The 12,934-nt window shown below is 47.8% G+C and overlaps 1 protein-coding gene across 1 annotated transcript in view; it reads left to right on the top strand.

Annotated features, from left to right (window-relative positions):
• The window catches only part of cers1 (ceramide synthase 1), a 29,328-nt gene extending 16,433 nt beyond the window's left edge, over positions 1–12,895 (top strand). Inside the window, exons 2-7 of the mRNA XM_079739699.1 lie at positions 937–1,096; positions 5,115–5,295; positions 6,544–6,705; positions 7,086–7,233; positions 7,714–7,874; positions 9,574–12,895. Coding sequence (XP_079595825.1) covers positions 937–1,096; positions 5,115–5,295; positions 6,544–6,705; positions 7,086–7,233; positions 7,714–7,874; positions 9,574–9,616 — 855 coding nt within the window. The 3' untranslated portion in view covers positions 9,617–12,895. The remainder of the gene's footprint in view (positions 1–936; positions 1,097–5,114; positions 5,296–6,543; positions 6,706–7,085; positions 7,234–7,713; positions 7,875–9,573) is intronic.
• Positions 12,896–12,934: the final 39 nt, after the last annotated feature.

A 12,934-nucleotide genomic window follows, 5' to 3' on the forward strand; every position in this document is an offset into this window, starting at 1 on the left:
TTTCTCGAAAGCCATATCGATCAAAACTGTATAAACCAAACAGGAAAGAGATAATATGTCGACTGTCTTCAACACTATCCTGGACCAAACCGTGTTGGGTTGTAGCTAGTCGGTATTGATTTGATATCACCGTGATATCATGGGGATGTAGTAGGAGCCATAAATGATTTCACTTTTGGGTCTGCATCCCAAAAATATCCATAGTTATATTTAGGCCTATATCCTTTTAGAAGATTACTAAACAGGGTCTTCACAGAAGGCACACATCCAAATAAGGATGGCCACCTCTGACAGGATGCTTTGATGTAATGGTGTGCGAGACTCAAAGCTGTAGTGTTAAATTGAATCAACATAAACCACTGGACACTAATCTAACCTAATCCCACGTTCTTTAATGTATCAAACAAACACATCAAAGTTTAGTCACACGCTTGGTTTATTTAAAGATCCTCTTTTTGTATCACATGACCAGGTTGATCAATGACAAGTCCTGCTCATGAAGAAATGCTCTTTGGTGCTTTACCGACGCTCTCGTCTGCAGTGCGATGCGTAGCGGTGTCAAACTCGGAGTCTTTTTTGAGGAAGTGTTGTTTTTTTTTTAGAACCACAGCAGAAGCACAAAGGAGACGTAGATGTGTGAAGGGGGGGGGGCCGCTTGAGTTCACCTGCAGTCATTGTACCGCGGAACTTGAATTCAGTTACTGAGGCCAAAGGGGGGGGGGGGGGGAGGTTAGGATGTGGTCCCTTTGAGCAAGCTGAGGGCCCCAGAGGTTATCCGGGATTTTGCAAGCTGAGCGCTATCTCAACCGAAACGCACCCCCTGGGTCTATCAACCGTTCACCAGCCCCCGACGTGTGTTCCTATAAAAGAATGTGAAACCAACCATGATTCGATTTTCTGTTGTCTCATCTTTCTCTTCTTCTCTATGCCCCGTAGCCGTTAGCGGAGCGGTGCAAGCTGCAGAACAAGGATGCCGCTAAGATGCCGGAGAGTGCGTGGAAGCTGGTCTTCTACACCATGTCCTGGTCGTACAGCACCTACCTGCTCTTCTTCACCTCCTACACTTTCTTCTACGACCCCCCCTCCGTCTTCTACGGTGAGACACCGTGGCGTGAAGCAGAAGCTATTAAAAGTCACGTTTTATCTGTTTTAAAGGTTTTTTCTTTCGCTCTATCTTTCTGCCTGTCACTCCCGTGACTTTTGCTTAGTCCTCCGTTATTTCTCTTTTTCTTACCTTCTTTCTTTCTTTCCCTTCTTTCTCGTGGTCAATCTTTCTTTGTCATAGTTTATTTGTCAGGTGTTCACATTGGATCTGTGGTGTCCACAGTGTATCTTCTTTCTCGGAAGTGATCAAATTTTGTAAAACTGAATGAAGATAAAGGGTTGCATCGGGTTCAGTGAATTAAGACACAGAGAGTACCTTTGCCCTTTTACCTCCATGATTCGATAGGTGACCGCATTCACACACACACACACACACCCACACAAACACACACCCACACATCACTCACACAATGCAGATTTGAAACTGCTACAGTCATTTATACATCCGGCTGTCTGAAACAATGTTACCGAAATTAAACTGAGACAAAATAACCTTAAGCTGAGTTTATTTTATATGCGTTCCTGATTTTGAAAAGATAGAGCAACAAGCCCTATAGACCGAATCCGAACAAATTGAATTACCATAGCTGTTGTCATTCAACGTTGTTCTTTGTATTTGTTTACGCTTCCTTCAGCATGAATTATTCACCAATTGTTATTTTTCATACTTAGTTGTGTTCATGATATTATAAAAAAGTGCATAGCGTTTCCATTACTGGAGATCACAGTGTTTTTCCAGCGCGTTGCTGGGGTGTGTCTGGGAGTTGCACTATGTTGATGTGCACGTGCACTATGTTGATGTGCGTGTGCATGTTGTTGATTTGCATGTTCTAAATGCTGAGTGTACGTGCACAGCGCTGAAGTTTGCCTGCACAGTGCTGAGGTGTACGTGCACGGTGCTGATGTGTGCGTGCACGCTGCTGATGTGCGAGTGCAAGGTGCTGGAATATACGTGCACAGCGCTGATGTGCACGTGCATGGTGCTGATGTGCCTGATTCTATTATTATTATAATTCTTTTTGTTTTTGCAAGGCTGACCGCAGGCTGATCCAGCGGTTGTGCTGCGCACCTGTTTTCGGGGAAACACTGCATGCAAGGGGGGGGAAACACTCACTCAGCCTCATTATCAGTGAATCAGCAGTCTCCTATGAAGGAACCATAAAAGAGCCCACAACAGGCGGACCATCTCCGCAGTGGCTGGCACATTAGCCCCGACCCGGGATGGATCTGGGAGACGCAGGCCCCAGGCCCGGAGAGAGCCCCACTCCTAAACCAATAATGATTATTTTATAGCTCCTGCTTGGCGCGTTCCGTCAGAGAAGAGGGCTGCTGGGGCTCCCGTCCAGATCCCCCCTCCCCCCCGGGCTGAGAGGGGGGGGGGAGGCAGGCTCCTCCTTCCTCTCCCCCCACTTTAGAAACCAAGATGGTCTCTAATAGCCTGAGAGCTATTGAGAGAAGGGACCTGGCGAGACTTGGGTCTTAGCGGAGACAGTGTCGACGGGGCGAGAGAGAGAGAGAGAGAGAGAGAGAGAGAGAGAGAGAGAGAGAGTGAGAGAGAGAGAGAGAGAGAGAGAGAGAGAGAGAAGGAGAGAGAGAGAGAGAACAAGGGAGACAGGCTGAAATGAGAGAGGTCTGGGGGGGGTTAGTGCAGGTTATTGGAGGTAAATGAGATAATGCCGAAGAGGGGAAGTGATGAAAGCAGGCGAGCAGGGCAGTTTTGGGAAACAGTCGGAACGATGAGAGACTGGGGGGCAAATGTTTCCACATAACTCGTTGCCAGCCGTTCCTCTTTGAGGTGGTGTTTACGTTCTCAATGTTTAATGACTGATAGGCCGATCGATATACATTACACAAGGCCTGCACCTAACCCTGTCTGACCCGGGGAGAGGATTCTAGGGGGACCTGGCTTACAGGGGGGGCGCCTCCCACGGACCCATCTTGTCTGACCGCAGGGCACAGAGATGACCTTCTGTACTCTGCAGTGTTCACCTGGACGTTTGGCCTTAATGCCTGGGGTACTTTGGAGCTGCTTGGTTCATGGGGGACGCGCTGAAAGCAGGCCGCCGTCGTGCCCACTCTGGTCTACCTGTGATTGAATCAAACAGGCTAGCAAAATGTCTCAGAAGAAAAGAGATAAGTGACTGATTGTCCTACGTCGCCGGTCGACACTCTCTGTTCGACTGATAGAAGGCCTCCAGATAGGTTGATTGGACAATGAAACCACACGTCGCACGTTGGAAGGAACCGTGATCTCGTTGGACTACAGTACACTAAAGTTCACTAACCCTAACCCTAAGTGAGGCAGGGGAAAAAGTGTGTCCGTAATCACAGATCAAACTCCATGCACCCCAACGTCATGTGATGGAGGCTTAATCTCAGACCACCTATCTCAGATTGGATCAGTTGATACGATAACTATTACGATTCCGTCAATTAGTATGATAGAATACAATACAATTACATTAAATTATATGTCTTAAAATTCAAACATGTTATATTGTCAAAACATTGTGACATGACTCGCTTCATTACTTCTGACCCCTGCGAAGTTCAGTTTGTCCGCCCCCCTTCCCCCTTCAGATACTTTCAAAATAAACATTACATTACCGCTGATATAACCCTATCAAAAACTCGGCCTAACTCATGTAAACATTGTTTAACAGTACCGCAGGATCACAGAAAACGAACAGTGCTCAGAGTTCAGAATACCAAAATAAAGAGTGAGGGCAATGAGTGATGCTGCAGACATCCACCGCAGACATCAGCCACTGCCCTGATGGAGCTCCACACATCCACAACCAGCGTGGCATTAAACATAAGTGCCCTGGAAGGTTTGCCCTCTCTGGGGTGCTTCCGCACAGACGGTGAAATAGTGTGGCGAGTGGCGGTTTGTGGATGAGGGGGATTAGGATAAGTGGCTGTGCATTTCTCAAATACATCCACGTTTTGGAAACGTTGGTTTTTACGGTCGTTTGACTGTCTGATAACTAAAAGCAGGCGATCATTCTTTCGGAGAAAGTGCGGGTCCAAACACAAAACGGTAACGATACCGCATTGCAAGTAAACACAAGGGATGTGGTCAGACCCTCTTTCATCCACTGTTTGGTCTTCGTCGACCTCATCACTACGGGGGGGATTTTCTGAGGTCGCGGTAAGAGGAACTCGTGTCGCCGACATTATTACTGCGATTTCCATACAGAGCTTTGGTGGCTGCTTGCACGTACTTCGCCAAACACCGTCGTGGCCTAATGTGTTCTGCTTGAACACTGCATCACACTGACTCAGTTCGGCCGGCTGAGTCAGTGATCGATGCGGTTAAACGCGTATCGGAAATGCATTTCAAAAACACCCATTATCCCGGCGGGTTTTATTGCGGTTGATATCAATATTGATGTAGCGTCCGCCCCTGTCTCCTATCTGCAATAACGGTGGTATAGCAGGTGACCCAGGCGAGAACCCTGAGCCGACAGCTGAACTCAGCGGATCAGCACTTTCCAATCCGGTGTTCCAGTTCAATCCGAGGCCGTGGTGCCGTTACACTGGTCTGCACAGTTGGAACACTTTGGACAGGCCATTCTTAGCCTTTATTCAACACACCGAGGAACGGATGAGCTTCCTGTTTACGATCCTTTTAAACCTGAACTAACACACCCCCCCCCACCGCGTGGCCCATCTCAGCCCACCCAACTCCGTCTGCCGCTGACCCCCCCCCCCCCCTAACGTGATACACAGCTAGACTGTGTATCACGTTAGGGGGGGGTCTCGGGCCTTGACTCATGACCCCTGCTCTATCACCCTGACTGCTCCCGACGAGCTGGCTGTCGCCTTTGCATTGGTGGACACCGCCGTCGGTGTGTGAATGTGTGCATGAATGGGTGAATGGTATCCATCTCAATCTTTAATAAAGGATAAAAAGGCAAACATAAATCTTTAAAAGAAAAGGGCCGTATAACTGCTGTATAAATGCAGTCTATTTGCCGTTTGCCCTTCACCTCCCCCCCACCCTCCAGACTGGAAGAGCGGCATGTCGGTGCCCACGGACATCGCCATCGCCTACCTGATCCAGGGCAGCTTCTACGGCCACTCTATCTACGCCACGGTGTACATGGACGCCTGGCGGAAGGACTCGGCCGTCATGGTGGTGCACCACGTCATCACGCTGGCCCTCATCTCCTTCTCCTACGCCTTCAGGTGCGGAGAGCCTTCGGGTCATGGGGAGGGGGGTGTCTCTGCTCGCTGGGGGTTTGAGTCCAAGCTGATTGGGTCTTGGTTCATCCAAAATGTCCGCTGACAACCTGTAGGCGTGCCAGAGCGAGATGCTGTCACTCTGACCTCCTGCGTGACCGTTAAATAGTTATTATTAAAAACACTTGGAGTAATATGGGATTTACAAATAAATCTGTCTTGTCAGCCGACTGCATTTAGCGCCCTGGGTTAGGCTGGGCTCAGATCTGGCCGTGTTCTGCACCAAACACAAGCTTCATGCTCACCCGGTTGATGCATAATGTTATTAATTCAAAGATCACTGTTTATGGTATAAAATTAGCCGTATTAACAGATCTTCAGGCTGCCTCCTCTCGGTGCCCAGACTCAGTGTTTAACCTTATCGCATCATCAATGTGTCTGTAGGCTGAAAGAGGAACAGGAAACGTGATCCAGCCACAATGCAAAGCACTCTCTGCCTGCGCTGCGGTATCGAAGAGCAAATTAAATGGACAATCTGTTGAACACAAGCCATCTATATATCGATTTATAGGTTCATTTGTTTTTATTATACACCACATTGAAAGGCCACCTCACAGACCTTTACAACGGAGCGGGTCAGAAACACCACACTGCTAAAGACTCATGGGGGTGGATGCTAAAGGAAGCTACAAACTCAGGGTAGATGCTAAAGTAAGCTACAGACTCAGATGCTAAAGGCAGTTACAGACTCAGGATAGATGCTAAAGGAAGCTTCAGACTCAGAAAGATAGATGCTAAAGGAAGCTACAGACTCAGAGTAGATGCTAAAGTCAGCTTCAGACTCAGAAGGGTAGAGGCTAAAGGAAGCTTCAGACTCAGGGTAGATGTTAAAGGAAGCTTCAGACTCAGGATAGATCCCAAAGGAAGCTTCAGACTCAGGATTTATGCTAAAGGAGGCTTCAGATTCAGGATAGATGCTGAAGGATGCTACAGACTCAGGTAAGATGCAAAAGGAAGCACCAGACTCAGATGCTAAAGGAAGCTACAGACTCAGGATAGAAGGATAGAAGGATAGATGCTAAAGGAAGCTACAGACTCAGAAGGATAGATGCTAAAGGAAGCCTCAGACTCAGAAGGATAGATGCTAAAGGAAGCTACAGACTCAGAAGGATAGATGCTAAAGGAAGCCTCAGACTCAGATGAAGATTCTGTTCTGTTGAGTCTGTGTTCCGTGCGTCTCGCCCTCCTGTCCAGGTACCACAACGTGGGCGTGCTGGTGCTCTTCCTGCATGACATCAACGACATCCAGCTGGAGTTCACAAAGCTCAACGTGTACCTGAAGTCCCGGGGAGGGAGCTACTACCTGCTCAACGACATCCTGTCCAACATGGGCTCCGTGAGCTTCAGCATCACCTGGTGAGCTGACTGGACATGGCCGGAGTGCGTGGGGGTGTTTTAGGTTTCAAATGAGCTGTTTCTACTCTCGGGACGGATTTGCATTCAAAGGGTACCAGTGGTGAGACGAAAGGGGGGGGGACGTTGAGCTCTTGATCGATGCCGGTGTGCAGTTTCTTTAATTTGCAAATTTAGAAGCGCACCTGTGTTCCATTTTGTTTTCTTTACTATCAGTCTCGATCAATCTCTCTCTCTCTCTCTCTCTCTCCCTCTCTCTCTCTCTCTCTCCCTGTCTCTCTCTCTCCCTGTCTCTCTCTGTCCCTCCCTCTCCCGTGGCCGTACCGTCCCACCGTCCTGACCTAACGACCGGGGTTCCCTCCTCTCTTGTGTCCCCCTGTCAGGTTCTGGTTCCGGCTGTACTGGTTCCCCCTGAAGGTGCTGTACGCCACCTGTGTGTCCAGCCTGCAGTCGGTCCCTCACATCCCCTTCTACTTCTTCTTCAACGCCCTGCTGTTGGCGCTGCTGCTCATGAACATCTACTGGTTCCTGGTGAGACGCAACGAACCGAAACACTGGGATGTAGTGAAGTGTTGTCTTATCGGCTTATCCTTTGATTCCGCTGACTTACGAATCCTCATGACGATTTGTGGGGTAAATGTGTCGTTTTGTGTTTGAGAAGAGAACCTGTGGATTGTCTGTGCCGGTGGACGGATACACTCAAACACACAAAAACACACTCACTCACATGCTCACTCACTCACTCACTCACTCACTCACTCACTCACTCACACACTCACTCACTCACTCGCTCACTCTCTCACTCACACACTCACTCACTCACTCACTCACTCACTCACTCACTCACTCACTCACACACTCACACACTCACTCACTCACTCACTCACTCACTCACTCACTCACTCACTCACTCCCCCACTCACTCACTCACACACAAGCGCCGAGTGTGAAGACCCAGTGTCTCCGGGTGGACCCGCCCTCACCTCTCCTCTCCTCCCTCTGCCCTCCCAGTTCATCGTGGTGTTTGTGGTGAAGGTGCTGAAGTTGAAGGAGGTGAACGACGTCCGGGAGTACGAGGAGGTGGAGGCGGTGAAGGCGGCCGCGGCTGGGCTGGTCCCGGCCCACCAAGCCAACGACTCGGACCACCAGCACGACCCCAGCGCCGTCCACGGGTGAGTGGCCTTTAGAGGAGCCGGGATCTGACCGGAGGAGCTGTTCATCCCCAGCCACGAGCAAGTGGCCGCTGCGTGTGTGTGAGTGAGTGAGTGAGTGTGTGAGTGAGAGAGTGAGCGAGTGAGTGAGTACATCGCTTGCCCTCCACCACTGACATGCAGAAGCCCCTTTAGACACTGTTGGCTTCCCACGCATACAAACCATCACATCTCACTGTGTGTGTGTGCGTGTGCGCGTGTGTGTGTGTTTGTGTGTGTACGCACGCGTGCGTGTGTCTGCTGTATTGTACCTGTGTATCAGAACAGGCACGTCGGTTCAAACACTTTGCTTGCAGCCTTTTGAGATCCAGGCTGCTCACTATGAGGTTCAGCACCTATCCACAAAGTTGAACAGCCCCTTCTGGACCGTGATTGACTGTCATAGGGAAACCCAGGTCAACAAGGTCAAGCCCGGTCAATGATGACGATTCAAACTAAGCCCTGAAGCTTTTCCCAAATATAAATTGTTTTGCATATACAAATGTAGACGAACTCGAGTCTGGGGGGTGGGGGGGGGGGGTGATGTGGGGAAGGGCTGCTCCTCAGGCAGAGGTTATCGCGATGCACGCCAGCCCTGATTGGCCGATAGGATCAAAGTGCGTCCATTTGCATGGAGATTTGATTAGGCGCAAGACCCAACCCTGCTCCTTATCAGCCTGCCCTTGAGCCCGACCGGCCCGCGCCAGAGCGTCTGCTGACCACCAGGGGGCCGGCGCTAGGGCTGAGCGATTCATCTAGTTCCAACCTGAACTCACGATGTAATAGAACGCTTTTTTTAAATTTTCTTTTTACTATTTTCTTTTACAATTCAATAGTAAAATAAAGATGTTATAATACCAATTCATGCATCAGTTAGTTTCAACAAATAGGCCTGGCCTAAAGGGAAGATCGGTTTGTATGATGACTTCTTCCATTGTCGTGTTGTCCATACTATAGAAGGAATCATTGCTTGTTTAGCGAATAACACAGAACTTTTAAAAGAAATATCGCATACTAAATCGCAATCGCAGTTTTTGACTGAATAATCGCAATTCGATTATTTCCCCAAATCGTTCGGCCCTAGTCCCCGCTCACTCTGGAGCTGACCCTTTCGTCCACGCCGTCCCATCGCGGCCCCCCCCGCCGTCCAGACAGGAAGCCTGGGCGGACGCGGCCGTGAGGGATGCTGCGGCATGCAAACACCACTCACATGTCAAGCTTTCAGTGGAGGTGATTTCCTTTTCCTCCTGGGCTTTCTAGGGACGACCCAGATAGAGTCTATCGGCGTTCACTGGCGTGTCGCTCGAGGCACTGCAGGCTAGGAAGCGCAGGGCTAATGACTTGCTAATCATAGGAAATGGTCAATGAATAGGTGAAATCTATGCAGGGTTGGATTCCCTTTTGGCCTGAGCACATCCCTCTACTCACACTGGTATTACACATGCACTCATTAACTGTAATGTTACTTAGAGAGCAGGTCTCATCTCCCTGTGGAGGGGAGGCGCGGGGGGGGGGGGGGGGGAGGGATTAAGATGAGAGGTATCATCAGTCTTATCTTTCGCCCTTTCTGCCCTCCCTGCCCTCCTTGATGCCTTGTCTCTCGTTTCCAGCCCAGCTATGGCTCCCTTACATTCTGCCAGCTACTCTAACATGCTCTGGGGCATGTTTCTTTTTTTTTCAGGAAACACGTGCAGAATGGCGTCTCCAAGGACAAACATCTATAGTGGATTCTCTGTCGCCATCTTCTGGCTGCCGGCCGCAAGTGCAGGCAGGACGGGCGTCCACGCATGGCGGTTGGTGTGCTGTCATGATCGCAAAGGGGGAAAAAATAAAGAGTGAGCAGAAGAAAGTGGTTGGGAAAAGACCATATTTAGGCGGCGGATGTTTTTATGTAGACTTGTTTCATTGTTGTCATGGTTGATCTTATCGTTTTTGTTTTAAATTATAGCACTGTGAATGTTATTTCAGGCGACTGTGTCTTACCATCCTCATCACAACGTCAATTTAGTTTTGCTCAGAGACGAGGCACGCAAACCACGATTCACAATACAACACCATGCTGGCTGTGTGTGTGTGTGTGTGTGTGTGTGTGTGTGTGTGTGGAAGTTAGTGTCATCACAATCATGGGCCGTCACATCCCATAACATATCAGCACCCAGCCAGGATATACATTGTGAAGGATGGGCTGCAATCACAGGCAGTGAAATATCAAAAGGTCTCTCTCTCTATAAACTAACAAAGAGCCTGGCTTCAGGATGCTGTGTGTGTGTAGTAGTGTGTGTGAGTGTGTGTGTGGGTGTGGGTGTGTGTAGTAGTGTGCAGCAGCCCCCAGTGCCACCTGAGGCTACTCCTTCCTGTTTGACCACGCTCTCGTATCACATATTGCTTCTCATATCATTTCCCAGGTCAATAACTGAACACGCTGCTTCTACACACACACACACACACACACACACACACACAGACAAAGACAAACAGATGTACTCAAAGACCAACACGTGCACATATGCACAGACACGCACGCGTAGACACTCACATACGCATGGACCCACACACAAACACCGCAGCAGTTGTGTCATTGAGATAGCCACATCATGCTTTTGGTGCATGAGGGAGTGGTGTGTGTGTGTGTGTGTGTGTGTGTGTGCGCGCGCGCTCTCCAAATAGTGATGTAAGACCTTTTTTGATACACAGAATTCCAAAACCCTTCGGTTGTTTTTAAAGTGAGGCATTTCAAATGATGAACGTGATTTTTCATCTCTCTTATTTGTTTTCTTCCTTCCGGTTGATATAGGCATTAGAACACTTACACTCAGAGTTCCCGTATGGAATTTATTTTTCGTTTTCTTAATCTTTTTTTCGTTGTTGTGTGTTTGTAGTATTGCGTCTGTTGTTGCACTGAGATGAAGGCGTACAAGCTGACGGCCGGTTTATTGACTGCTGTAATTGATTGACTGGGTTTCCGTATAATCCTCTCGTTTCTGTTTGAAGGGGTTAATGTTTTATGTTGATAAGCCGTTCAGCGGTTCTCAGAAAATCGAAGTGACGGCCCTGACCCTGTATATGAGAAAAGGAAACAAGCACCATGTGGGAATGCATGACATAGGAATGGTTTTGTTAATATGCTATGAAGTTGTCTTAACATTACAAATGACGAAGACAAAAAGTACAACCCTCCTGCTTCTCAATGTAATCGTAAACTCCCAGTCGACGGAGTATTCAATTCCTCTTCCATGAGAATCCATCTGAGTCAGCAGAGGCCACGCGATCACGCGGGTGTCTTTTTGCGCGCGCGTGCGACGGTGTGCGCATTCTCCGTACAGATCCAGGGAGTCCATCCATCCATCCATCCTACCTCCTCGATCCAATTGAAGCTCTTAGTTTTCCGGACCAACAGCATGCTTGTGCCGCTGGAACAGGCCGCAGATGTTGTGACACACTTGTGTCTCTTTGTCAGTAGGCAACGCTTCCGTTTGTTTGTTTTAGCCCACGGACCCCCCCCCCCCACCCCCACCCTTTCCCAACCAAGCTCAAACTAGTTCATGAGTTTCCTGTCGGACGTAGTCGTTTTTATTACTATACCTATGTTGATTTCTCTAAGAAAATAGCTGCTGTTTTCTGTTTCTGGTTTTGTCCTGAGCGCATTGTCTGTAGAGCGACCCACCACCGCCTCGCTGTTCTGCTATGATTGGCTGTTCATTCCAGGATCCCGAGGGACTAGGTAGTCACCTTGTTTTATCACTTTAGATTCGTTTCGATTCATTTTGATCACTGAGTCGTATTCCTTCTTTAGCCTCTAACGAGTTTCCTTTACGCTCCGATTGTGTATGACGGCAAAAACTTTGAGCTCTCGGTTGACACCTTTTGCAGCACGTGGTGCTATGCATAATTGTGTATTATAAGTTGAAGCGAGACTTAATCACTCCCCGAAGGCTACAATTACTGTTTGTAATATAACTATCGACTACTGATTTTTTTAAGTTAACATTCTAGCCCCAGGGGACTTTAATTGAAATGAACTCTTTTCCAGGCTGTTAAACTCCCTTTTTAATGATTTCCTCACACCTTTTTTAAAAGGCATACTGTAATGACAACTTTAGCCATGGTTGAATTAGTATTATTTCACTGCAAAAGAAAAGGTTCGAGACAGGGGAAGAGATGAGTGTTGTTAAAATGAATGAACCGCGATGAAGGTTTGACGTGCCTGGTCCCCCAAGGAAACCATCCATGGTACGTTCAATCCCTGAGTAACTTAACCCCTCCCGCTCCGTCCATATCTCTCCCCGTCCGTCATGATAGCGATGGCCTTGATCTGCATTAACTGCATCCGCGACTGGTGTGTTTAATATGACAGGAGTTTCCATTGGAACCGTCCGAATGCACCTTCCGAAAACAAATATTACAAAGTCCCCAAATGGGGAAAATGTGAAACTACGAAAAATGAAATTATGTGCAGTGGATCGATATTAGGTAAATGTTTCCGTGATTTATTTGGCTGATCTATTTTCATGTGAAATGGGGGATGCTGTGAGATGCATTTTGATTTATGTTTTTAGATTGTGCCAAAAACGTCCATTTAATTATAATCTTGGTGTTTTTCTGGGACCTAGCGGAAAGGGCGGGGTAGAGGTTGTTGAAAATATGGGCGGTTATTTCCTGCAGTTTTTATTTTATAAATTGCACTGTAATTTATTGTTTTTTGTTTACTAGTACCTCACAATCTCAGTAAATTTGAATAATTGTGGAACTTTTGTAATCACATTTGAGAGTTAACTGTGTTAGGGTTGTAACTTTAAAGATACAGGATTTGTTGCTCTGGACCATTGGTACACTGTAAAAATCAACCATTCGCTCCTTTTCTTTCTCTGATCTCGTTTGAATCTCACCCCTTTCTAAATCTGACAACTGGTACTCAAATGTTTTATTTAATTTTTTAAACATAGTTTTAATAATTCCATTCAACCAGTGTTATTGTATCATGTGCCCCTTCAAATAAAAATAATTATGTAAATTACAGCCAATCCTTTGCATCGCAGATTTAT

The sequence above is a fragment of the Pollachius pollachius genome, assembly GCF_949987615.1.
Source record: "Pollachius pollachius genome assembly, chromosome: 7".
NCBI lineage: Eukaryota > Metazoa > Chordata > Actinopteri > Gadiformes > Gadidae > Pollachius > Pollachius pollachius.